Below are 27,094 nucleotides of genomic sequence, written 5' to 3'. Positions count from 1 at the left end.
GAGAAAATCAATAAGACCAGAAGTTGGTTCTATGAGAAAATCAACAAGATTGATGGGCCCTTAGCAAGAATGACAAAAAGAAGAAGAGAAAGGATGCAAATAAATAAGATTAGAAATGGAAGAGGAGACATAACCACTGCCTCACAGAAATAAAGGAGGTAATAACAGGATACTATGAACAACTTTATGCTAATAAATACAACAATGTAGATGAAATGGAAAAGTTCCTAGAAAGGCATGAACAACCAACTTTGACTCAAGAATAAATAGATGACCTCAACAAACCAATCGCAAGTAAAGAAACTGAATCAGTCATTCAAAAGCTTCCCAAAAAGAAAAGTCCAGGACCAGACGGCTTCACATGCGAATTCTACCAAACATTCCAGAAATAATTAGTACCAACTCTGCGCAAACTCTTCAAAAAAATTGAAGTGGAGGGAAAGCTACCTAACTCATTCTATGAAGCCAGCATCACCCTCATACCAAAACCAGGCAAAGATATTACAAAAAAAGAAAACTACAGACCAATCTCTCTAATGAATATAGATGCAAAAATCATCAACAAAATTCTAGCAAATCAAATCCAGCAACACATTAAAAGAATTATACATCATGACCAAGCAGGATTCATCCCAGGTATGCAAGGATGGTTCAACATAAGAAAATCAATTAATGTGATACACCATATCAACAAATCGAAGCAGAAAAAGCACATGATCATCTCAACTGATGCAGAGAAGGCATTTGACAAGATTCAACATCCTTTCCTGTTGAAAACACTTCAAAGGATAGGAATACAAGGGAACTTCCTTAAAATAATAGAGGGAATATATGAAAAACCCACAGCTAAAATTATCCTCAATGGGGAAAAATTGAAAACTTTCCCCCTAAGATCAGGAACAAGACAAGGATGTTCACTATCACCACTATTATTCAACATCATGTTGGAGGTTCTAGCCAGAGCAATTAGACAAGAAAAAGAAATACAAGGCATCAAAATTGGAAAGGAAGAAGTAAAACTATCACTGTTTGCATATGATATGATACTATACATCAAAAACCCGGAAAAATCCACAACAAAACTACTAGAGTTAATAAATAAGTACAGTAAAGTAGCAGGTTACAAGATCAACATTCAAAAATCTGTAGTGTTTCTATACACAAGCAATGAACAAGCTGAGGGGGAAATCAAGAAATGATTCCATTTACAATTGCAACTAAAAGAATAAAATACTTAGGAATAAATTTAACTAAAGAGACAAAAGACCTATACAAAGAAAACTACAAAAAACTGTTAAAAGAAATCACGGAAGACCTAAATAGATGGAAGGGCATACCGTGTTCATGGATTGGAAGACTAAATATAGTTAAGATGTCAATTCTACCTAAACTGATTTACAAATTCAACGCAATACCAATCAAAATCCCAACAACTTATTTTTCAGAAATAGAAAAACCAATAAGCAAATTTATCTGGAAGGGCAGGGTGCCCCGAATTGCTAAAAGTATCTTGAGGAAAAAAAACGAAGCTGGAGGTCTCACGCTGCCGGACTTTAAGGCATATTATGAAGCCACAGTTGTCAAAACAGCATGGTACTGGCATAAAGATAGATATATCGACCAATGGAATCAAATAGAATGCTCAGATATAGACCCTCTCATCTATGGACATTTGATCTTTAATAAGGCAGTCAAGCCAACTCACCTGGGACAGAACAGTCTCTGCAATAAATGGTGCCTAGAGAACTGGATATCCATATGCAAAAGAATGAAAGAGGACCCGTATCTCACACCCTATACAAAAGTTAACTCAAAATGGATCAAAGATCTAAACATTAGGCCTAAGACCATAAAATAGTTAGAGGAAAATGTAGGGAGATATCTTATGAAACTTACAATTGGAGGCTGTTTTATGGACCTTAAACCTAAAGCAAGAGCACTGAAGAAAGAAATAAATAAATGTGAGCTCCTCAAAATTAAACACTTTTGTGCATCAAAGAACTTCATCAAGAAAGTAGAAAGACAGCCTACACAACGGGAGACAATATTTGGAAATGACATATCAGATAAAGGTCTAGTATTCAGAATTTATAAAGAGATTGTTCAACTCAACAACAAAAAGACAGCCAACCCAATTACAAAATGGGAAAAAGACTTGAACAGACGTCTCTCAGAAGAGGAAATACAAATGGCCAGAAGGCACATGAAGAGATGCTCAATGTCCCTGGCCATTAGAGAAATGTAAATCAAAACCACAATGAGATATCATCTCACACCCACCAGAATGGCCATTATCAACAAAACAAAAACTGACAAGTGCTGGAGAGGATGTGGAGAAAGAGGCACACTTAACCACTGTTGGTGGGAATGTCAAACGGTGCAACCACTGTGGAAGGCAGTTTGGTGGTTCCTCAAAAAGCTGAATATAGAATTGCCATACGATCCAGCAATACCATTGCTAGGTATCTACTCAAAGGACTTAAGGGCAAAGACACAAACGGACATTTGCACACCAATGTTTATAGCAGCATTATTTACAATTGCAAAGAGATGGAAACAGCCAAAATGTCCATCAACAGACGAGTGGCTAAACAAACTGTGGTATATACATACGATGGAATATTATGCAGCTTTAAGACAGAATAAACTTATGAAGCATGTAATAACATGGATGAACCTAGAGAAGATTATGCTGAGTGAGACTAGCCAAAAACTAAAGGACAAATACTGTATGGTCCCACTGATGTGAACCGACATTCGAGAATAAACTTGAACTATGTCAATGGTAACAGAGACCATCGGGAGTTAGAAATAGGGTAAGATAATGGGTAATTGGAGCTGAAGGGATACAGACTATGCAACAGGACTGAATACAAAAACTCAAAAATGGACAGCACAATACTACCTAATTGCAATGTAATTATGTTAAAACACTGAATGAAGATGCATCTGAGCTATAATTTTTTTTGTATGTTTTTTTTCTGTTTTTTTAATATATTTTTTGTATTTCGTATTTTTATTTTTTCTCTATATTATCATTTTATTTCTTTTTCTGTTGTCTTGCTATTTCCTTTTCTAAATCAATGAAAATGTACTAAGAAATGATGATCATACATCTATGTGATGATATTAAGAATCACTGATTGCATATGTGAATGGAATGATTTCTAAATGTTGTGTTAATTTTTTTTTAAGAAATAAAAAAAAAAATTACACTATTTCTGTGGTTGTTAAGCAGCCTGGATGTTACAGCAAACAAAAAAATTAGCTACCCAGATATCAATTAGAAAGCATTCTCACCAATGTTAATTTGACAACTTTTCTTCATCTGTGAAAATTTAACTGCCTACCTGAAGTTAAGCAGTCTTACAAAGCAAGAATATCTTTGAAATGTACTGAATCAAAACGAGTTAACATTTCGGAGATGAAAAACATTTTGGGACTAACAGCAAACGTATAGAGTACTTTCTATCCACCAAGCACTATCACCAGTTCTTCACATATAACAATTCATTTATATGTGAATTAAAACCCAATGAGGTTGGTACTACTATGGCCTCCACTTTACAGATGAGGAAACTGAAGCATGGAGTAATTACTTAAATCACCCAAGGTCACATAGCTAGCAAGTGACACAGTGGGAATTCAAACCCAGGTAAGTTATTCCCCAAATCCATGCTCTTAACTACTTCATTACACTGCCTCTCAACAGCTTTTCAAACAAAACAGCAAACATCAGTAACTGAAAATTACTATAATAAAAGCCCAACTATCTAGAATCCTTAAGGAATTAGCTCTCACAACTGACAGCATTCTCTGAATAGACATTTCCTTCATCTGAACCAAAATGTAAAATTGTGTCATCCATATGGTGGTCACCAACCACATGCAGCTTCTGAGTACTTAAAATGTGGCTTCTCAGAATAGAGATGGGCTGCAAGACTAAAATACAGACTTGAATTTCAAGACTTAATAGGAAAATAATGTAAAATATCCATTAATTATGTTTAAATATAAATTACATGTTGAAATAATATTTTTGATATATTGGGTTAAATAGAATATATTATTAAAATTAACTTCACCTGTTTCTTTCCTCTTTTTTTTAATGTGACTACTACAAAATGTAAAATTACACTTGTGACCCACTTTCTGTTTCCACTGGACAGAGCTCATAAAAAATGTATCTCACTGCTGCCAACATTCCTGATATTCCTAATGACTTAGTCACCTCAGGAGCATTAATTATCACCCAGGGTGTGACCCATGGCCGAGACATCAGGCTGCCCTCTCCGAGCCTGTGCTTTAAGTTGTTTCTTTCCCTAGTTTCAACCCAAGGCCAGCTTCCCAAGCCAGGCTGTCTGTCCACAGCCACACCTCTCTGGCAACTTCAGGTGCATTTCTAATAACTTAGAAGCCAGGTAAATTAGAGTTGTGTGACCTGTAAGTATGAAAGTTAAGTAAGGGCCTCAGGGGCCTGCCTGTGAGTTGAATCGAGCCTCAAAGCCCAGACTCCCTGACAACCATTTTGACTGCTCAGAGACCTTTTCCTTCCTGTTAAGACTTCTCTCATCCCACTCCAGACAGTGCCAACTTTAACTTTCTAAAGCTAAACTGGAGCACCGCACAATCCAGCTTGATATCCTTCAACAGCTCCAAATCTTCCTCAGAGTCAAGTTCAAGCTCTAATGGACAGACATGGCTATCCAGAATCTGACATCTACCAACCTTTCTAGCCTCATCTCCTCCCTCTGACCTGTCAGGCCTCAATCTCCAGGAAACTTCCCTTCAGACATCTTGCAGATTCAGACCTCAATGCCCTGCCACTTCCACCCCTGTTTGCCATATCATTTTAGACCCCACTCACATGTCACCTTCTCTGTGAAACTTGCCCTGAAGTCTCAAGGTTGAAAAGATCCTTCTCTCCACTGTGCCCCCACTGTACCTTGTACTCTGTCACTCTTACAAGATAGCAGTTTTTGTTTACATGATTGTGCCCCACTTTAGTAAGCTCACTGACCTCAGGGACCACGCCCAGCATATAACTGATACACCCTAAATGCTTGCTGAGTTCATTCAATAAACAAGAATTTAGTGAATGCATTCCAGACCATTCAAAGTCCTAAACACTGAGGACATGCAGTGGGGGTGGGGGAAAGGAACTCTGCCTTCGTGGAGCTTTCACAAATAAATGCCAGGTGGATATAAGTACTGTGAAGAAAAATAAACCACAGTGGGAGGGGGGTCATTTTATACAGGGTGAACTGGGAAGGCCTCTCCGATGAGATGCCACTTAGATAAAGATGAGAAAGCAGTGAGACAGTGAGTTATTCAGCTCACAGAGAGAACACTGAATTGAAGTGAATTTCATTCTGGTTCTGAACTCTCGAGTGGATGACAGAAGTTACTGGACAGAGAAGGTAAACTTTAATTTCTAACTAAAACAAAATCATTCCCTCTCTCTCCTATCAACTTGATAGATTTTCCAATTAGTATTCAGTTTTCTCTCTAGGAAGAACATAAGCATTCTACCCCAATGCAATAAAGTGCACCCATGATCCTTTTCTTGCTGATACCACAAAGCCTTATGCTTTCTGGAGGAAATTTAAGGAGAGCTTAAATTTGGGTGCTTATCATGTGTATTAACAACAATGTTCTAAGCACATGACCATCCTCACAACTGTTACTAAATTCCTTTTAAACAAGAGAAAAATAAGACACAAAGAGGTTAAATAATTTGTCTAAGGTCACACAGCTAGTTAAGTGGCAAAGCTAGACTCTGACATCAGACAGTCCTGGCTCCAGAGCCTGTGCTGATACCCACTCTGCTACACTGCTTCACGTATGTATTTCCAGTCACAAAATAATCTTTGCTCCCATTGGTTTGTTTTTTCCCTGTCAATACCGAAATTTTCAAATTTTACTTCATCTTTGTCCACATTTTGACCAAACCTCATTTCTCATTTCTAGTTCTACTAAAATTTCTGTCTACATACTGGTCATTTGTGATGTGATTATTTACTGATGTTTTTATTTTCAAGGATGTCATCAGACAGAACTGTAAATGTGTAACAGAGTAAAATGTGGAGCACAGAGTACCAACGCAGACACAGACTGCATTCCGCTAAAAAGTGTATGTATAACCTGATGACCAAAGCTGAGCCCCTTACAACCTGGTGCTAACAGCACAAAGATGAAGGGGCTGCAGTCCAGTGGCTGCTCAGCTTCGTGGGGGGCTCAAGGCAAGGTTACTCAGGCAAACTGGCAGGGACAAGGGATGGTGCGTGTGGTGCTGCCCCTAGCAACAATCCAGAATGACAAAACACAGCATTATAGGCCATATAACACAGGGCAAAGGATTTTTTTTTATTTGATAGATTTATAAGTTGTATCTTTCTGGATACAGCAGACATCTCAAGCTCAACAGAGTCAAAATAAAATCCTCACACCCCTTTGAAAGTATTCCTTCTAAAGTATCCTCCATCTTAAAGGAAGGACAAACCCAGCTGCTGAAGCAGTAAACCTGTTATCTTCAACTCCAGCCACTGTACTTCCTCTGTCCCTGCCCCCACTCTCGTTTTCTCTCACATACACATGCGCACGCACACACATTCACTCTTCAGGTCAATTTCTCTCCTATCAACTGGATCTTACTCCTTCATACCCTTTAGGTCCTCAAGTCAGGTCTGTAGCAACTGGCCTCCTAACTAACTGTCTTTCTAATCTCCCTGACTCCTCAGTCTATTCTTCATTGGCTCCAGAATTACTTCTTATACAAATCTCATTGTATCACTCCAGTTTTTAAAAACATTTGATGGTTCCCATCACCTACAGAAACCTGCCACAGCACACCCATTCTCCACAATGTGGTCCAACGGTACTTTCCATGTTATTTCTTCTGTCATTCAACAAATATTTACTGAGAATCAACTGGGTGCCAGTCATTGTGTAAGGCGCTCACTCAAGTAACCACAGTGAATAAAAAGAGAGAGTTCCTACAAAGAAAGGAAATCCTAAACTACAGATTTTTTAAAATTCTGCATAGAGATGATTGGGTAAGTCAATTAATTCCATATTTACTCTTCATATTCCTTTTTCTTCCTTGATAGTCAATGGAAGACTGCACTGGTTATTAAGGTTTTGAGTGCTTGGAGTTCCTGCCCTCATGTAACTTACAGTCTAGGAAAAGAAACAGACAAACAGATACTAATCAAACACTGATGCAAACAAATGTAAAACTACAACTGCAACAAGTACTGCAAAGACATTCCTGGCAAAATGTTCTGAAATCAGATAGCGTTGCTGGCCACACAACCTTGTGAATATACTAAAAAAACAGTGAATTTACACTTTAAAAGGTGACTTTTATGGAATGTGAATTGTATCTTAAAAAAAAAAACAGATGCAACAGAATGCCTCTAATGGTGGATTTAGTCAAGGCAGAGATGGTGAAAACTTTCCAAAGGAAATGATACTTATTTGAAAATAACTTTTAGATAAAAATAACTTTTACTGAGCACTTACTATACACGAGGCACCTTCCTAAACCCTATACCTGTCATAGTCTGTCCAATCCTCCTAACAACCCTATAAGACAGGCTACTTTTACTGTCCTCATTTTAGAAACAAGGCTTAAGTGGCTCTGCCTAAGGCCAGAGAGCCAACAGATAGTGGCACTATTATCTCCAGGTAAGCAGACTGAGGCCAGAGCCCACACTCTTGCCAGCTTCAGTGGCATTACCTGGGCAATGCCTACTACTGAGAACTAATTACAATTCAATAAATAGACCACTGTGTTTTATTTTCTCTAACCAAAATCTCCCTCTACCTCCTTCTTCTTCATCTCAATCAGAGTAATAGGCTGTCTTCACAATGGCCTGTAAAACCCTGAAGACCCTTCACCACCCTACCCATCCTCCCACCCCCACCTTTCTGACTTCATCTACTCTACTCTCCCCCTCACTCACTCTACTCCAGCCACATGAGCCTCCGCCTTTGTCCAGCATGTAGGGTCTGCCTCTGTTACTAGGGAGGCCTTTGCATTTGCTTGAGCTATGATGATTATATTCAAAACATACTGTATAAATCATGATTCTGCCAAAACTTTAGCTAACATTTTCCCAACACACAACAACATTGCCACTTACAAGTTCCATATTGATCTGTACACTAATATTTCAAAGCCATTTATTAATTTTCATTAACTACCTCATTTTTCCGGTCTTTAATTTTTCACGTCACCGTACAATGATTTTTATTTAACAAAATCTACTAAAAGCAACTTTTGCTTACCAATTAGTGTGAACAACAGTCATGCTGCTATATTTGCTATGAAATAAAGCAATCAAGCCAAAGAACATGTCACAACAGAACTTGATTACCACCATTCCTACATCCAGCCCTAGATCCACAGCTTGTGAAATAACTATGGCAACATCATTTCAAGGCACAAAAATTCCACCATACCTTTGCTAAGAAACTACTCCCCATCTGTGCAAATGCTCACAAAACTGCAAGCTGACAACCAGTTATATAATTTCAACACAATAATCCAGTGATATTTTAAGTTCCTATCATGCTATCATTCTTTTGAACATTTGCATCTCTCTAGCAAAAGAAAGAAAAAAGAAAAACTCATACATGCCTACCTCTTACCCCTCCCTTTCATTTAACACTAGAAGTTCAATCTACTCAATTTATTTTAACCTTTGTTCCCCCTATTATTTATTTCTTATCCATATTTTTTACTCAACTGCCCATACTGTAGATAAAAGGAATATTAGACACAAGGTTTTCACAATCACACAGTCACTCTGCAAAGGCTATATCATTATACAATCATCTTCAAGAACATCCACCTTGGGATTCTTTTAAATATTAAGCTCCACTTGAGATGAGCATTGAACCTAAGGGGGAAAAACTTAGCCAAACTCAATTTACTAACAACTCTCCCAAAATGCCTGAACACAGTAAACACAAGTGACTGGTATGGAGGCCAGGAGCAAAGGCTTTTCAGTCAGATACTTTATTTTCCAAACTTGTTTCACCACTTACTAGCTCTGTAACCCTCGCCAAGTTCCTTTACCTCCTGAGTCTCAATTCTCCCTAAAACGGAGACAGTACTACAAAGCCTATGACACTGTGCCTTAGCATATAATGACAAACACCATGCTCACTCTTACTAAATTGAATTGTAGGAAGTTAATTAGCTGCAGAACTTTATGACTATACTTATTACTGTAGTCTTCAGAAAAGTTATTCCTAGAGGCTATTTTTTAGTTCAAAAAACTATAATAAAAGCTTTCAAATACATATCTTAGTATCACTGAGGCTTTGCTTTTCCTTTTACTAATTTTTTGGCAATTAAAAGGCCGGAAATAGCCTTATTACTTTAAATGGTAAGATTGTTTGTAATTTTTGTTTTAAAGAAACGAGAATTTTAAAAAAAGAAAAACGTCATTCAGTCTTTTGTGTTGTATTTACTGAATGTGGCTGTAAATTCAACTTTATCGAGTGACTTTACTAATTAACAATAACAGTGAACATTTATTCAGCTCTTACTATCTGCCATAACCAATATAAAGATACTTGGCAATGAAATAGTTTATTAAAGGGCTGCCAAAGCAAGAAGCTTCAGTGCCTCAACCTTCGATGTAATCAATATGAATGCCAGCCATCTTCATGAAAGTCAATGCTGGAAGTCAATTACTGCACCAATCATAAACACCTGGAACTCACCAAGTCCCGCTCACTTTACAGATGAGAAACTAGGCCCAAAGAAGTTAAGTCCAAAGGTCACACAGTTACAAATGCGGGCTAGAAACCAAGCCTCCCTATTTCCAGCTCCATGTTTTGTCAACCACATGACCACTGACTGTTTAAAAGAGAGAGAGGAGAGAAACACTTATTCCCTACCACAAAACGTTCTCTACATACTTGAGAAGAAAGTGATTAACTGAAATCAGTGAATGTTTGTTTTTTCAAGAGCTAAATATTAGGCATGAATTAATGTAAGCCATGTCCACTGTGCTGAAAGGGCCCCTAGGACAGAAACAAATGGCACCAGCCTGTGGGGCTGCATGGTTTCTAGTGGCAGTGAGGTGCTCCACTGCTAACAATGCAAAACAATACCACCAGGGTGCCTTCCTTAAGAAAAAAACACACATCAGTTACACTACCTTCCCTGACCAAGCCAGCATTCTTTTAGAAGAGAAAAAAGTGTTGATAACCCAATTCCTCAGATACATTTTTACCTCTGCACAAAAAGTTCACTCTCTTTCCAAAAGAATGATGCTGACTGATTATCTAGACAGTTTTCATCCTTTCCATGCTCTGAATAAGGCTTTCCATTTTTATTAAAATTCTTATTTGTATTAAAGTTGTTTAGGTGTGGCCAAAAAGTTTTCATGCCCAGACCTTGGGATAAATGTGAATGACTAGCCAAAGTCAATCTTTAAAGCATGACACCTTTTTCCCTTGGGAAAATATTTTATAGATACCATCCATTGATAAAAAGAAGAGTGACTACAGGTATCAGAATATAATACTATTTTAATAAGGGAAAATTCTGAAATTTAATTTTGTTTGGAAGTAGAAAGTCATGGAACTTTATATAACAGGCAAACAGAAGACATTCTACAATGACCTTATTGTGTCAGATACTCCCATTTATTCCCAAAGGTTGACGTGAGTGCTCCACTATATCGTCTGATCAATTAAAAGCTAGCCCATAAAACCTTGTGTCTGATGCTTCATTTATCTACGGTATGGAGAGATGAGTAAAAAACATGAATAAGAAATAAACAAATAATAGGGAGAACAAAGATTAAAATAAATTGAGTAGATTGAAATACCAGTGGTCAATGAAAGGGAGTGGTAAGGAGTATGGCATATATGAGTTTTTTCTTTTTTCTTTCTTTTGCTGGAAAGATGTAAATGTTCAAAAAAAATGATCATAGTGATGAATATACAACTATGTGATGATATTGTGAGCCACTGATTATAACTATCAAGAATGTCAAGAATGTATGTTTGGGGCCGCGGTGGCTCAGCGGGCAAGAGTGCTTGCCTGCCGTGCCGGAGGACCCCGGTTCGATTCCCGGCCCCAGCCCATGTAAAAAACAAACAAACAAACAAAATATAATAAAACAAGAAAATGTTTAAAAATGTTTCCCTTTCTTCCTTCCTTCTCTGTCTTTCCTTCCTTTCCTCCCTCTCTCTTTAAAAAAAAAAAAAAAAAAAAAAGAATGTATGTTTGTTCGTTATTTATAATTTCAAAAACAAGCACATACACTACACACCAATTACCAAGTTTCCAACAAATAGAATAAAAGATACTCTAAACCTACCTTTTCCAATATGGCAGCCAATAACCACATGAGGCTATTGAGTACTTGAAATGTACTTGTCTGAACTGACGTGTGCTGTAAGTGTAAATTCATACTGAATTTCAAAAACAATACAAAAAAGAATTTTAAAATATCTCAGTACTTTTTTCAGTGATTACAAGATGAAATTATAATATTTGGGATATACTGATCTAAATAAAAGATATTAAAACTAATACTTTTTTCTTACTTTTTAAAACATGTTTACTAAAAAATTCTTAATTTTAAGTGAGGCTCATATATTTGTATTGAATAGTACTGCTCTATTCAAACTATGCAAAATATGATCCAATCTACCTTTGATGATTCATCACAATAAGCACCAAATATATAACAAAGTGAGAAAAATCCTTATATTTTGATAAATAAAACATTATCAAGTAAGACTGGCACGTTCTTAAAAATCTATTAAACTGACAATTCCAACCATGTTAATAAAAGAAGGACTCAACCCCACAAGCAATATTTTTAGGGGTCCAAAAACAGAGGAAGTAAGAGACATACTATACATTTCCAGAAGGCTTTTGAAAACAAAAGCAGCCATTTTAAACAGTAATAGACTTATCTTTTTGAAAAATTTGATTATTTGGAGTACCATGAAGAAATTTCCCACTAGTCAGCTAGACAAACTTCTTCTTTTTTTTTTTTTTTTACATGGGCAGGCACCAGGAATCAAACCCAGGTCCTTGGGCATGGCAGGCAAGCACTCTTACCTGCTGAGCCACCGTGGCCCTAGACAAACTTCTTAAAAAGGAAAACCTGTTAAGATAGAAACTAAAAACTCCAATCATGTGAAATAGAGGTAAAAGGCCTGAATGTATGGCACACGAAAAATCTAAGACAGCATATTTACAATTAAACATTATACAATGACAAAACTAGCCAAATTTTATGAACATCCTTCAACATTACCATAATATAATGCACTGATCAGCTATTATAGGATTTACCTAAAACTGCTGTCAAAATTCCAAAACTCTAACAGGTGAGAATTAAGGAAGGAACAGTTTTGGAATGCCTTATCCTGCAGGGGTTAAAATTAGAAGTTGAAGAGTCAAAGCCATATACAATAATAAATATTGGCACAGCATTCTGTTTGGCAAACGCTTTCTGATACACCTTCCTATTTGATGCCGGGGACAGCCTCTGATATGGACATGCTTTGATCCCTACTTCTGAGGTAATTCCAGACTCAGACATCTGGACTTGTTCAAGGTCACACAGCTAAAAAGTAGCAGAACCAATACTCGACCCGTAGGTCTTTTGACCCTCATCCAAATCTCTTTTCATTACAGAACAATCATTTCATTTAAAATCAAATGTTTAAAATCCCAACGCCAAAGACAGATCTAAGGATCACCTGGGTCAAACCCTAAGACTCTGCCAGCACGATGTATTGGAATCAGATCAAAAAAGCGAGAAGGAAATGACTTGAAAGATCGGGGGAGGGAGAGGGGGATATCTACTCTAAATGTCCTTGCGTGTAGCACAGTAGAATAACGTATCAGAGTAGAAAATGCAGAGCACCGGCACCTTTCCAGGCAGTTAACTGCAGGCTAAAGAAATTATTTTGTTGCTACTTTATTATAAATCTGTCTGAGAATTTTACTTACTACAGAGGTGCCCAATAAACCACACAGATAACTGGGTAGAAGCAGCCCCACATTTTTTCATAGATGATGCAATCTACCTCGCAAAAAGCAAATAAAAAAATTACAACTTAGCATCCGTTGCTGTTTTGATAATCCCGAGCGGGCCAGGTCGGGCCCGAGGCCCGCCGAGCCGGGAGAAAGAAGCTGGAGGGCAGGACAAAGGCGGGGCCCGGCACGCGAGCCCCCCGACCGCCGGCACAGGTACGACTCGCCCGCCGACGCGCGACGCCGAGAGGGGACCCCGAGCAGGTTTCCTGAACCTCGGCGCCGGGTACATTCCTCAAGACAAAAGAATCTCCGGATCCGCCGAGGATCGGGTGCGACGTGGGCTGGAGAGCGTGGGAAAGCCACACCGGGGTTGGCCCCGGCCCGCTCTGACCGCGACCCCGGCCCACCAGACCGCCGCGAGAACCCAAGCGGGCCGGGCGCCAGCGACACCTCCGACCCCAAGGCCGGACGCCCCCGGCGGGCGAAAAAGGGGGCCCGCCTTCCACCTCCCGCTCTCCCCCGGGCAGCCTCCCTGGCGCGGGCTGGCGGGCGGGGGCGGCAGGGAGGCCGAGCGCGGCCGGGGGTCCCCGCGTTGACAGCCCGAGCGCCGTCGCCACCTGCCGCCGAGAGCCGCTGGCCAGGCCCCGCTGTTCCTCGGGCCCCCAGGGGCCCCCGGTGCAACGGTGCAGGTGCCCCCGCCCCCGCCCCCGCCCCCGGCCGCTCGCACCCACCGGCATCATCGCGGCGCCCGCTGCCGCCTGACAGGACGCTCGGCGCCGCGCCGCGTCGCGCCCCCGCTCTCACAGGCCGCGCGCCCACCGCCGCGCTCTCTGGCCCGGCCGCGGCTAGGTGGCGGCTGCGGGGGGCAGCGGAGCCCGGGCCGGCCCTGTCGCGACCGCCGGTATCCTGCGTCGCTCTCCCGAGTCGCCACCGCCGCCTCAGCCGAGATCCGACCGCCACCCGCCCGCGGCCAACCTCAGTCTGCGGTCGCCCGCAGGCCCCGCCCCCAGCGCGCCGCCGCCACACGCGGCCAGCCCGCCGCCCTGATTGGCCCGGCAGAGGAGGGGGCGGGATCTGGGCGGGGCTTCAGGGCCCCGCCCGTCCAACCTCGCTCTCTGCTCGGGCCAGGTGCGAGCGCGCCCGTGCGCGTCCGCGCTCTCGGCGGGGTAGGGTGGCGCGGGCGAGCCCAGACCATCCGCTCTGGGAAACCTGGAACCAGCTGTGCATTCCCTAGGCGGGAACGCGCAGGCCGGGAACTCGAACCCAAGGCTCCGGGGGCCGGCGGAGCGGGGTGGGCACGTCCCAGCGGCTGAGGCTGCGCGCTCCCCTGCGTCCTGGGCCGGGCCTGACTCCGGATTTCGGGATCCCGGTGGGCGGCGGGCGCGGGGTGCGCAACCCGCACAATCCACGTGACCCGCCTCCTCGTGGGCGGGGTCCACCTGGGACCTGAGCCTCTGTGTCCTGCCCTCTTGGGCTGCACCGGCATTTCTGGGCACAGATACTCTCTTACGCCTTGACTCTTCACGCAAGCGACCACCGCCCTCCCCATCTGGGAAGGGTGCCTACCTGCCCGGCAGCCAGCGTCCTTAAGACCCTTCAGAGGTCTAGGGGCAGGGCTCATTCCTCATCTCCGGGGTGCCAGATCTCTCCCTACTGCCCACCTCTCGAGACAGCACCCCACCCCCCAGCCTGAGAGACCAGGGCCGGATCCCACAGGGCAGACCCCGGGAAAGGCTGCCGACCGGGCAGGAGTCCTTCCCATGCCCCCTACTCTGTGCCATTCGCTTTAAAGCCCAAACAGCGCTTGAATCTCTGCCCCACCCCCACCCCCAAGCATCCAGCCCCAGCCCGGAGGGTGCCCACCTTTGGAAGTACCCAGCTCCTTGGAGGCGGCAGCAGGTGGTAATCAGGGTCCCTCTGCAGCCTGTCCGGACCTCTGAGAGGTTAGGGCCGCTGCCTCGTGGGGCAGCGGGAGACGGTGAGGCGGTCAGGAGTTACCAGCAGCCTGGGAAGGTCAGCAGGCGCTTCCCCGCGGAGCCATGCCGACCTTCAGAGGCCGCAGGGTTAGTGGCTGCCAGGGGGACTTTCCAGATAGAGAGACCTGGTCTTCGCCACCCTCGTCTTGGGATGCTACACTAGTCATATCTCTACACATATGGAAATAATAGTGCCAGCCTCACAGGGTTTGGGGAGGTTCCGATATGATGTAGGAAAAGCTCTAGTACAATTTGTGGTACATGGTAGCTGCTTCCTAAATAGTAGTTGTCTCCTAGTTATGCTCTCATTAGCAATCAAGCTTAGCGTGCCCTGACCCTGGGATAGGGAACACCCAAGGATTTTAAACTCATTCACACTGGGGTGTCAGTGACTAATCACACATTCCTTCTGAGAGCAGGGTTTGGAAAGAGGAAGCTCTAGGTAATCGGAGATCCTAGGCTGGAAGTCAGATACCTGGGTTCTTATTCCACCTCTCCTTCTGACTCTGTGTAGGCCTTGGTTTCCCGATCTGACATGCTCATTTCCATAAGTCTTGAAGGGGTGGGGGCTGGCCCAGTAAGCCAGGGAAAGGACAGACCTTGCCAGGGCCTTGCAGGGTGGTGCTGCCTGAGCCACCCTGCATCCCCCACCCCCAGACCCAGGCTCCCTGCATCCTCCAGGCAGGCACCCATCCCAGGCCAGGCCCTTCAGCGGCCCGCCACACAGGGTCTCTTTCTCTCCAACCAGTCCTCCTCCTCTCCCTCCTGTCTGCCACAGCCAGGCATCACAACATCCCTCGACACAGGCCATTCCTAATTGGCCTCCCTGCCCTAATCTCCACCCCCAAACCTTCCTGGAGCCCAGACAGAATTAGGTCAACCTCTGCCTCATAAAGCCCTTCTGCGTCTCCCCAACACCAGGCTAAAGTGCACCAGAACTGCTTCCGGAATCACTGGATCTTGCTGGTTGGGAGAGCGACATGATGGTCCAGTGGGAAGGTATCCATATTTTGCAGAGATAATAACGGCATTTGTAAGGTGTCTGGAATTTGCTTGGAAATAATTCAGCCAAAAGGATGGAAAGTAAAGTAGGGAGGCATAGCTGAAGCAGGCCTGGAAATTATCTTGGTAATTGTTGAATCCGTATGATGTATGGGTTCATTGTACTTTTCTCTCTTCTTTGTAAGTTTGAAATATTTTACATTAAAAAATATGAAATGCTCTTTAAAACAAAAAGGCCCCTTGGAAAGAAATCAGTATATATTCATATACTTTTTCTTTTTTATTAGAGTATACATAAATTTGGCCATTGTGATGATTTTTAGGTGTACAATTCAATAACTTTAAGCACATTCCCAATGATGTGTGACTGTCACCACTATGTCTGGATACACTCATATTTGTATAAAGAAAGTCTTGCAGGACCACAAAATCACTAGTAAAGCAATGACAACAGTGGGAAGGGAACTGGGTGTGAGGGGGCAGAGATGGGAGAGAGACATTTCACTATTACTTTTGCTTAATAAGTCTGATTTTTCAGGTCAGTTTTAGACTTATGGTAACATTGTGATGGTACTACAGAGAGCTCCCATTTACCCCACCCAGTTTCCCCTTTTATTCACAGCTGACATTGGTATATTTTATTTATCACAGTTAATGAACCCGTATGGGTACACTGTTATTAACAAGAGTCCACACTTTATTTGGAGTTCCTAGATTTTGACCCAGTGTCTCTTTCTGTCCCCAGATCCCAACCGGGACCCCACACGACCTTTAGTTGTCACATCTCTTTAGGTTCCTCTGGGCTGAGACACTTTCTCAGACTTCCCTTATTTTTATGATGCTGACAGTTTTGAGGAGGGCTGGTCTGAAGACCATCCCTTAAGTGGAATTTGATTTGTTTCTCCTGATTAGACTAGAGTTATGGCTTTTGGGAGAGAAAACCCAGAAGCAAAGACCCCTTCCCCTCACATCCAACCAAGGGCACCTGCTGTATACATGACTCATCATGGGGGAATTGTGACCTCCATCACCTGGCCATTCTTCTATGCTTAATTTTTTTTTCTTTTTTTAAATTTATTTTTTTCTCTTTTTTGTTTGTTTTTCTCTATGTTTGATTTTTTGAAACAGGAGAATCTACTACCCCTCTAGAATTTACGAATTTTAAAAACTTAAGACCCTTCATAAAAGCCATAATCATATCTCTTCAAGTTCGTCTCCCAAGCAACCTGCACCCTACAGCTTAGATCTCAGCCACTGGCCCTTCCCTCTGCCTGGGAAAGCCCTTCTGCTGTGTCCCCCAAGAAGTGCCACCTGTCACAATTCAGATCCTCTTCTTCAGGTTTGCCCAGGTTCACCAGGGCAGACACCCTCCATCGCCTTCTCCAGAGAGTCCCGGGATGACCCATGGCCACCTGCCACCTGAGAGCTGTCAGCTAACCTGCTCCCCAGGGGCCATGTCCCAGGTCTCTCCTGTGGGACAAGCACGGGCAGCAGGTGCCCAAACAAGACAGACAAGGCCCTGTCCTCCGGGAGCTTACATCCTGGTCAAGGGAGAAGATGATAAACAGGAACACAAACAAATAATGCTGATTACTGCATTGAAAAAAAAAAAGCCAGCTAATGCGACAGAAATGGCTGCTTGTGCTAGGAGGAGGTGACATTTGAGTTGGGGCCTGAACACTGAGGAGCAGCCTTAGAGGGCACCAGGGAAGGAGCTGCCAAGGAGGAAAAGCAGGTGAGGCAACTAGGACTCAGGAGGCCGTGGGGGTCAGTGGAGGGCGCCCTAGGAATGGAGGAAGGTGAGGTCAGATTTGGGTGTGTGCCATGATGAGTCTGGATTTTATTCTCGTGAGTTAGCAAGGGACGAGATGTGATTTTTGTTTTTCAAAGCCACTACGGGGAGGCTGGCGGGCTGGCAGCCCGAGTGGACAAGCGAGACGGGTCAGGAGGGCCAGGAGGTGGCAATTGTGGGGAAGGGGTCTCATCTGGGGTGTGCTTTCTTGGCTGGGTTGGGGGGAGGGAAAGGGGCCACAGGAGATGGCCCAGGGCCTCCTTCCACCCAGTGCTACCTGAGGGCTGTGGTGCCCAGCTCCAAGCTCAGCAGAGCAGGTGCTGTTGGGGGTGGGAGTGGGGGTGGGGGTGGGGGTGGGGCAGGCTGGCATTGACATCTTGCTTTGCCCTGCTATCCCTGGGAAGGGCCACATTTCAGGACTCCCCCTCCTCCATCCAGCCCTGCTGCCCACCCCGCACTCCGGCCAGATATGGAGCCTCTCCTCCTCTTTGCCCCCGACCCCCACCCCACTGCCTCCCACCGCACCCCTCTCTCCTCCTCCTGCTGCACCCTAACCTGAGACCCCTCACCTGTCACTTCTCACTCCAGTCCAGTCTTCCCAAGGCCAGAAGGATGTCTCTAAAGGAGAAATCCGACCCACCACTGCCCCTCTGGGACCCGTCAGTGGCTCCCCACAACCTGGGGGGCAAGGCGTGGGGTTCAGCCCTGGGGGCTCGGCCTCCTGCTCTGTGGACGCGGTCCCCACGCTCGCCCCGCCCCAGGCCGTCTCCTTCCCCTCCCCCTGCGCTCTGGCAGGCGCCCCTAAACCCCGAATGGGTAGGGCGGGACAATGCGGGGCTGCCGCCCCCAGCTCCGGGGAAACCCGTTGTCGCACCCGACGACCAGGCGTGGCTCCGTTCGCTTCTCCAGGGCACACAGACGCTCCTTTTTGTCGCCAACGAAAGAACGGAAGGCGCTGGCGACACACGCTTTGCGACCCCCCACCCCCAACGCCGGCGCAGCCAACACCGGGAAAGACTGCCACCCGCCGCCACAGGGCCAGACGCGGCTGCAGCGCACCCACGCGACGACCCCGCAGGGCAAATGTTCTCCGAGGCCGGAAGAAGCGCCGCGGCGGGCGGGGCGGGGACGCAGAGCGAGGGCCCGCCGGGGCGGGGGTTCGAACCCGAGGCCTTCGGGCTAGTGACGCGCTTCCCCGGCCTCGGCACCGGGTGGGCGGGGTCACAGAAAGGGGCGGGGCCACGACCAGGGCCGCTCCCCTGCGCGGGGCTGGCCCGGCGCCTGGCCCAGCGGTGTGCACGCGCGCTCACACGCTACTCACAGTCCACGGCCACGCCGGGTGCACGCGCCTACACACACACACACACACACACACCGGCAGGACCCAGCCGGGTGCACACGTGCTCACACCCCGTCCAGGCTAGGTGCATGCACATCCGAACACACACACTCCTCACCACGTCCAGGTTTAAACCGGGTGCAGGCTGCGTGCACACACACGGTCCTGTTCCTCGTCGGGGGTCCAAGGCGCTTCCTCCCCTCCCCCGGGGATCTGCCTGGGGGCCCTGTGGGCAGCAGAGGCCAGTGCTAGGCGAGAGGCTCACCCATTCATTCCCGAACTTGACTGTGCCCCCAGCCGGGCCTGAAAGGAAGGGCGGGGTCCACCACAGGGAGCCTGAGGCCTGCGGGCCCTGGCTTACTCTCTTGGAGCTTCCAAGTGTTTTGTTCTTGGCCAAGCACCCATCCCCACTCCTGCCTGTCTAGCTCCCAACGGGCCCTCCCTCCCCTCCCCTGGCCACCTGGCCTCTGCTGCGCAGGCCCCCCTACCTGGTCCTCTGCCCACCGTGGGTTCAGGTGCTTCCAGCTTCCATCATTACTGAGGATGTGTCACCTCAGCTGGGATCCCATGGGGAAACAGATGGCTTCCGCCAGTCAGGGGAAGTCCAGGAGGGTTATTTACAAAGGGGGACTGCTCACGGAAGAGGGGGTTGGGGATTGGGGGAGTGCCTGATACTTTGAGCAGCATAGGGGAAGCGTCATACCTCCCCCAGGACTCAGGGGAAGTGGGAGGGGAGACTGTATGGGCTGAAAGAAAAAAAATGGAGTGGAAAAAGTAGGGGGTGGGATGCAGGATGGAAGTCTGACATCAATGACCACCTCCTCAGGGGAATACCCCTTGGCACCTTGTCTTGGCTCCTTCCCCTGTGACTAAGGAGCAGAGAGATTCTGGCTCCAGTGTCTAGACGGCTGGTGAAGTGTTTCCGGTCCCCAAGCCACCCCTTCTAATTCCCTGGCCAGTTTCCAGGCTCTGTCCTCACCCTGGCACCCACCACCCTGGGACCCCTAAGTGGACACCCAAGGCCCTGTCCCTGTCCAACACTCTCTCCTGGCTCCCCGCTCTTCTGGCCCACCTGGGACCCTCCCTTGGGCCGCTGGGCCCCCTGTCACAGGCGTTCACTGATGCCCCCACAGCCTCCCCACAGAGCCTGGGGAGAAGGGACTCAGCCAGCCCTGCTCCATCAACTCCAGTTCCTGAACATCTCAGCAGGCTCTCACACGGACCTTGTTCCTCTCCCAGAGGCCAACAGCCCCTCACAGCCCCAAGCCCAAGTGTGGACTCTCAGCCGTCCCAGTACAAAAACCCTTTCCCAGTTCTCTGAACTGCCTGTGTTTTCAGGCCAGGGACTTTCCACCAGATGAGTTTTCCCGAGGACTGAATCAAGTGGCTCCTACTTTTTTTTTTTTTAATGTTGAAATTTAACTCTGATTTTTAAAATTGACATTGTGCAGCTCCCTGGTGTTTGGACTGACTTTATCTCATTCGTCAAGGCAACTGTAGCCCCTACACTGCAGGGGGAATCCGAGGCTCTGCGGGGCGGAGGCATCCTGCAACCGGGCAGTGGGAGAGCTAGGCTGGGATCCCAGCTCTCCTGAAGCTCAATCCCGCACGTTCCACCTGTGCTCGCCTGGGTTGCTTTGTGAGCTCAGGATCCATCTGGCAAGGATCAATTGGATAGTTCGGGGCAAGAGGTGAGCAAAGTTTGCTTTCCCATAGTACCTGTCTGAATCTCCTGGGGTTGCCATAGCAAAGCCTCAGAAACTGGGTGGCTTAAAAAGACAGAAATGCATTGTCTCACAGTTATGGAGGCCAGAGGTCTGAGATGAAGATGTAGGCGGGCACGTTTCCTCTGAAGTGCTAGGGGAGGAGCTGTTCCAGCCTCCCGGCTGGCTTCCAGGGGTGATGACCCCGCTTGGCGGTCTGTGACCTGTCACTCCAACCTCTGCCTCCGTTGCCACATGGCTTTCCCCTCTGCCTCTCATGCTCCCTCTCTTTATAAAGGCACGGGCCACTGGATTTAGGACCCACCCTAATCCAGGATGACCTTGGCTTAATTTGATTCCATCTGCAAAGACCCTATTTTCCAAATAAAGTCACAGTCACAGGTTCTGGGTGGGCACGAATCAGGGGCGGGATGTGATTAGCTGTTACCATACCTGAGATCTTGGCATGCAGAGCCAGACCACCAGCCACTGAGTTCCAGCATTTACTAAGCACTGTCATCTGTTCTGGGACACCTGAGATGACCGTGAAAACTTTCAGGAAACTCCTCTGAAGCGAGTGAGGAGGATGTGGAAAGATAATGGAGGGAAGCCGCAGGTCCCTTGGCTCCTCAGCTGGGCTGGCCAGGTAGAGTCTGGCTGGGGAATGCTGGAGAGATGGGTCTGTCTGGGCCACAAAGGGAATTTACACATGCGCATACACGCCTGTGTACAGGCATCGCAAATACACTGGAGTAGATTCCAGCGCATTACTCACACCTCGTCCCCTCCCAGATTGACTTCCACCATCCCCTGCTGGTCACCTCAGCCCAGCGCCTGGAGACAGAAGGACCTGAACCCCAGTTCCAGTTAAAAAACTCAAATGCACAAAATAGCTGGGTTTGCACAAAACATCCAGCTTTGTTTGAAATTATCCTTATTTGTATCAAAATAATCCGTGTATATGAGCTTCCACCAGACGAACAGTGTGCAAAGTTTTCCATTGAAATACAGCGGGCCAGCCCCACCCCCAACTCCCACACCCCAGGGGCAGCGTCTGCCTTTCCTTCCAGCTTCTTTTTTCTTTTTCTGACAACTGTGAAATAAGAAGTTTATTTTGATACTACTGGTGAGTTGTACAACTAATCCATGACAGATCAGCACACTGCTTTTATGTTATTTCTTCAGGACTGGGGTTTTTCAACAGTTTCAAATGTGGGATCTTCCAATTTGAAGTCAGGGAACCTATTCACGTCTGCTTCACCATACATTCGCTTAACCTTATAAACGCTGCTGCCGTTTCCTCTTCAGATTCTTTTTAGTTTTCATTTTCAAATCTTTAAATCTCCACACACTTAGAGAGAAAGCCACTGGAATCAGAGGCTGAAGGCAACGGAAGCGGGAGGGAGGACCAGCAGACACCGGCCATGTACCTTCCCAGCTGACAGAGGTATCCAAAGGGCCTGTGGCCTTTCTTCAGAGGCGAGGTATCTTCCTCTGGATGCCTTAGTTTGGACATCTTTTTGGCCTTAGAACTGTAAACTTGCAATTTAATAAATCCCCTTTGTAAAAACCAATCCATTTCTATTTTGAGACTTGCTCTTATGAAACTTATTTCTGTAGGGGAGAAGCTAAGACTACCCATGATAAGGCCTAAGGAAGCCCTTTTGTTGCGCAGATGTGGCCTCTCTCTCTCTAAGCCCAACTCTGCAAGGGAAATCATTACCCTCCCCGCTACATGGGGCATGACGTGTGGGGGTGAAAGTCTCCCTGACAATGTGCGGCATGACTCCTGGGGATGTGCCTGGCCCTGGCATCATGGGATCAGCAACACTTTCTAGGCCAAAAGGGGGAAAAGAAGTGTAATAAAATCAGGCCTCGGTGGCCAAGAGATCTCTAATGGAGTCAAAAGGCTGTTCTGGAGGTTGCTCTTATGCACGTTTCAGTTACATAGTGCTAATTGCCATGGTTTGCTAAACTCCAACCAACATCACTCCTGTTGACGCTTAAGAACACCCTGGGCTTGAACTGAGACTCTATAAAGGTTTCATGCACTAGGTTTGTCTTCCTGGAACATATAATTCCTTTAGGGTTCCTAGGTCATCTAAATCCTGAAGCTCAGAGGGACCAGCCTCTCCAAGATTATCAGTTAATTACATCCCCCATCCTGTAGTGTGGACACCCCTTCTCAACATGAAAAAGCCAGAACAGGCATTCCCCAAAGATCCTTATAGAATGGGAGAAGGATTAAAGGAGAAGGAGGAGGTATAACAAGTAAATGGGATTTGACAAATGAGTCTGGCTGCTGAATCACTGTATAATATTCCTTGTAGCCTCCAGTGTTTTGGAGCAGCTAGAAGGAAAAATCAAAGATGGTGGAACGGTAGGCCATGACAAACTCTGGGGCCTGTTATATAACTACTTGTTGAAACATGCTTTGAAAATTATTGCTTTTTTCTTTCTTTGTTTTGTATATATATGTTATATTATACAATTTTTCTTTAAGTTAAAAAAAAGCCAATCCATTTCTGGTATATTGCATTCCAGCAGCTTCAGCAAACTGAAATAATGGGGGTTAGCCTTCCACATTGGAAGGCACCATCCATCAGAATTTGGAAGAAAGACACTGTCTCCTTTTTTATTTTGCTTCTGGGGTTGCTAATAAAGCCATTCTGCATCCTCATCTTTTGAAAGTGACCTTTTTTCTTCCCCCATTTTGGAAGTTTTTGAGTCTGATCTTTATTCTCAGACTCAAATTGGTTGGAAATTTCAAGATAACGTATGCCGGTATATTCACTAATTGTGTAGGTGACTCGGTGATATTCTTCACTCAGAATAACTATCTCCTTCAGTTTAGGAGTTTTTCTTAAATTTTGCCTTGCTAATTTCATGTATTCTGTATTCTCTTTTATTTTTGTTTGTGGAATTCATTATATTCCGATATCTAGTCCTTTAATGTTCTCATCTTTTCTTGCCTGGTTTCTAGCTCTTTGCCTTTCAGTTCTACTTTCTAGGAGTTTTCTTCAATTTAATGAAACAATGATACCAAGATGACCCAACCGAGGCTCGTGGCTTTAGGTGCTGCTCATACACCCATGACGCCCAAATTTGCATCTCCAGCCTGGAACTTGCCCCAGAACTCCAGGCTCTTCTCTTGAACCGCCTCTCTGAGCATCTCCTCTAAGATCCCTAATAGGCATCTTGGCTTACCATCCCCGAAACGGAACTCCTGATCTATGGGCCCGGGGCCTCTTCTCCAAGGGAGACTTCATTCTACTCCTCAGAACTTGTGCATGTTTACCTTAAATGATAAAAAAAAGGAGGTGCCACGGTGGTGATTTAGGTCCTGGAGACGTGGATGTTGTTCTCAATTATCTGGGTGGGCCCTAAGTGTAATCATGGGGTCCTCATGAGAGGCAGCACGAAGGCCAGAGGAGAAGGAGGCGATGTGAACACACATGCAATGGACAGGCCACGAGCCGAGGGCTGCAGAGGTCCCCAGAAGCTGGAAAAGCCAAGGAAACAGACTGTCCCCAGGAACCAGAGAAGAGACCGGCCCTGCTGATGCCTCCACTTTAGCTTAGGGAAACAGAATTTGGGCTATGGCCTCCAGAAATGTAAGAGAATAAATGTGGGTTGTTTTGTTACAGGGACCCCATCCGCCTGGCTCCTGCCGCGCCTCCCCCCTCACAGCCCATGGCCCTCCCTCTGTCGGCAGAGGACATGCCCATCCTGCCAGCACGGGCCAAAATCCTGGACTCCTTTTCCTAAATCGATGCAAATGTACTAAGAAATGATGATCATACATCTATGTAATGATGTTAAGAACTGCTGATTACATATGTAGAATGGAATGATTTCTAAATGTTGTGTTAATTTCTTTTTTTTCTTTAATTAATAAAAATAATAATAATTGTATAATAAAACAAAACAAAACAAAAAAAATCCTGGACTCACCTCTGTCTCTCAACCTCACCCCCCACCCTGTGAGCAAACCCTCAAAGCATCTCCAGAAATCCTACCTGTTCCCACCTCCTCCTCTGCCACCATCGGGGTCCCCATGTCCACCCGGAACACTACAAGGCCTCCACACTGGCGGCTCCGCCTCTGCCTTTGCTGCCGTTCACCACCCACCCCCACCGGTCACTCCATCCTCACCCCAGCGCCTAGCATGAGCCTTTCAAACATAAATAAGATCAGTCCCCTATTCTCTCAAAACTCACCATCTCACTCAGTAAAAGCCAAAGTCCCTCCACTGCCTACAGGCTCCAGAAAGGGCACCTTTCCCCCTTCCCTTTCTCACCTCACTCCGGGCCATGCGCCCCCTTGCTTGCCCCACTCCAGCCACACCAGCTGCCTTGCTCCATTATGCCGACCACACTCCTGCCTCAGGGCCTTGGCACGTGCTGGTCCCTCTCCTGGGAAGTCTTTCCCTTAGAGTCCAGACAACCAGGGCTGGCTGCAAAATGAAAATGCGCAACTCCTTATTTGAAGAGCAGGGGAGGAAGTGCTATCACGTATACTAAAAAATAAATGCTTTAATTTCTTCCCATCTCTTTCTACTCACCATGGTTTTTTTCATCTGCCACTCACCCTCAGGTGCTGTGAGACTTGTCAGGAGCAAGTGCCAGCGCCCCATTCCACGAACCCACCAGCTGACAGCTCGCCTCCTGCTGGGGCCAGGGAAGCCAATCTCCCCCACCCACAGACCCAGCACCCCAACCCACAGCAGAAGGCGAACTCCAAGAGATTGCGCGCGCGCCCACACACACACACACACACACACACACACACACACACGGTGGGAAGCACTCAGTGCCTCCATCAGGGGTGGCCCCAGCTCACTCCTGCCAAATCCTCACCTGTCAGGGGTGCGCCAGGCTGCAGTGGGAACAACTGCCCCTCTTCCCACCACAGGGTGACTGGACACAGGTGCCTCTTCCTGACCCTCCCTGGGCCCACGGCCGCCCCTCATGCTGGAAGCAGTGTGCATTGTCAGGGCCTCCGGTGCCAGCCAGCCTGGTAGCCCAGGGGGCCTAGGGTCCTTTATCCTATCAGGCCGCACTTCCAGGACACAAATTCACAGACACAATTCTTAAAGGGTTTCCAGATGGGGACTGCAGAGCCTTGAACCTGAAGCCAGACCCTTCGGCTCCGACCACACACCCCCTGCCCCCGCGAAGCCAAATGTCACATCTCTACTCAAACACCACTTCTCTGCGTGTCACTGGCCCCTCCCTCCTCTGGCCCACCCTTCAGTCTGTCACTGCTGGAACTGTCCCCCAAGGGCCTTTTACACACCTGTGTAATGTAGGGCCCTCGCCCCTGGGAGGGACCTCCTACCCCTGGCACCTGGCACCGGGCTTGGCACAGAAGAGGCGCTCAGCGGATATTTACTGAATTTAGAATGAATAAGTGAATGAACGAATGAGGAGCCAGAGAGACTGAACACTTTGCCTGAGGCCACATGCAGCCATTCCCCAGCCCAATACTGCTGAAGGCTTAGGAGCCGGATTGGGGGGCGCTGCCCAGCTCAGAGGCCGAGGCGGAAAGCACCCACCCCGGTCTGCTTGTCTCCTTGGGAGCCTCAGGGCGCGGCCAGTTTTTGGGCCTTTGCCCAGACCTGGCTCCTCTTTCCTGGAGCCTTCCGGATCTTCGGCAGGATAATACCCACCTGGGAGGAAGCAGTTTGGGGGCGGCGCGCTCCCAGATAGCTCAAGGGAGTGTCTCCACTGCCTTGAAGCTAGAAGGGCCACCAAGGGCGGCGGTGGGCCCACAGGGCAAATAGCAGGGATCCCACACAGGGCGGGGACAGCGAGCTGCCCCAGGGACACACCGCCGGGCCTGCAAGGAGGACTGGGGATTGGGCCTGGGGGCGAGGCAAATGTGGAGCCCCCTGCCCCAGGGACACCGCGAGGGCCACAGGCACGATGGGCGGCCCAGGGGTTCCAGAGCCGTCCTGCGAGAAGCTTCCCTGGGTTCGGCCTGTGGCCCTGCCTCCTGGGGCTCCTGGCTACTGAGAGCAGGAAAAGACATCCAAGTACCTCAGCCTTTGGCTCGGGACCCTTCCGCGCTGGCCCCCTCCACCTCCAACCGACCCCCCACCCACCGCCAGGGGTGCTTGCCACACCTTTGCCAGCTCTTTCCTGTCCCCTGCTGCACCCTTGCTGCCCCCTGCCCCGGGATGCCCTTGCTCCCATCTTTTCTGGTTAAAATCCTGCTCGGCCTTCGAGGCCCGGCTTAGGGGTTCCCTTCTCC

At 46.8% G+C, this 27,094-nt stretch overlaps 1 protein-coding gene and 1 long non-coding RNA gene across 7 annotated transcripts in view; both read right to left on the bottom strand.

Annotated features, from left to right (window-relative positions):
• The window catches only part of PPP1R13B (protein phosphatase 1 regulatory subunit 13B), a 139,745-nt gene extending 120,039 nt beyond the window's left edge, over positions 1-19,706 (bottom strand). The window contains exon 1 of one of the 6 annotated variants that reach the window (XM_077128407.1): positions 19,625-19,706. Coding sequence is in view for 2 of the 6 variants with exons in the window: in XM_077128404.1 (XP_076984519.1) it covers positions 11,349-11,441 (93 nt within the window). In the remaining 4 variants the exon portion in view is untranslated. Of the gene's footprint in view, positions 1-7,080; positions 10,997-11,348; positions 12,989-13,758; positions 13,827-19,401; positions 19,422-19,624 lie in introns of those variants that run through there. The other 5 variants (XM_077128409.1, XM_077128410.1, XM_077128406.1 and 2 more) reach the window with 5 other exon arrangements.
• Positions 19,707-21,686: 1,980 nt separating this feature from the next.
• On the bottom strand, positions 21,687-26,739 carry LOC143656356 (uncharacterized). Its single transcript, XR_013162469.1, has 3 exons — positions 25,404-26,739; positions 25,140-25,295; positions 21,687-24,341 (listed from the first exon to the last, which is right to left on the bottom strand). It is a non-coding gene; the product is annotated as an uncharacterized LOC143656356 (long non-coding RNA).
• Positions 26,740-27,094: the final 355 nt, after the last annotated feature.

This window comes from Tamandua tetradactyla, chromosome 14, assembly GCF_023851605.1.
Source record: "Tamandua tetradactyla isolate mTamTet1 chromosome 14, mTamTet1.pri, whole genome shotgun sequence".
NCBI lineage: Eukaryota > Metazoa > Chordata > Mammalia > Pilosa > Myrmecophagidae > Tamandua > Tamandua tetradactyla.
Note: the sequence above shows the minus strand (reverse complement) of the source record. Positions and strands in the feature narration are given on the sequence as shown.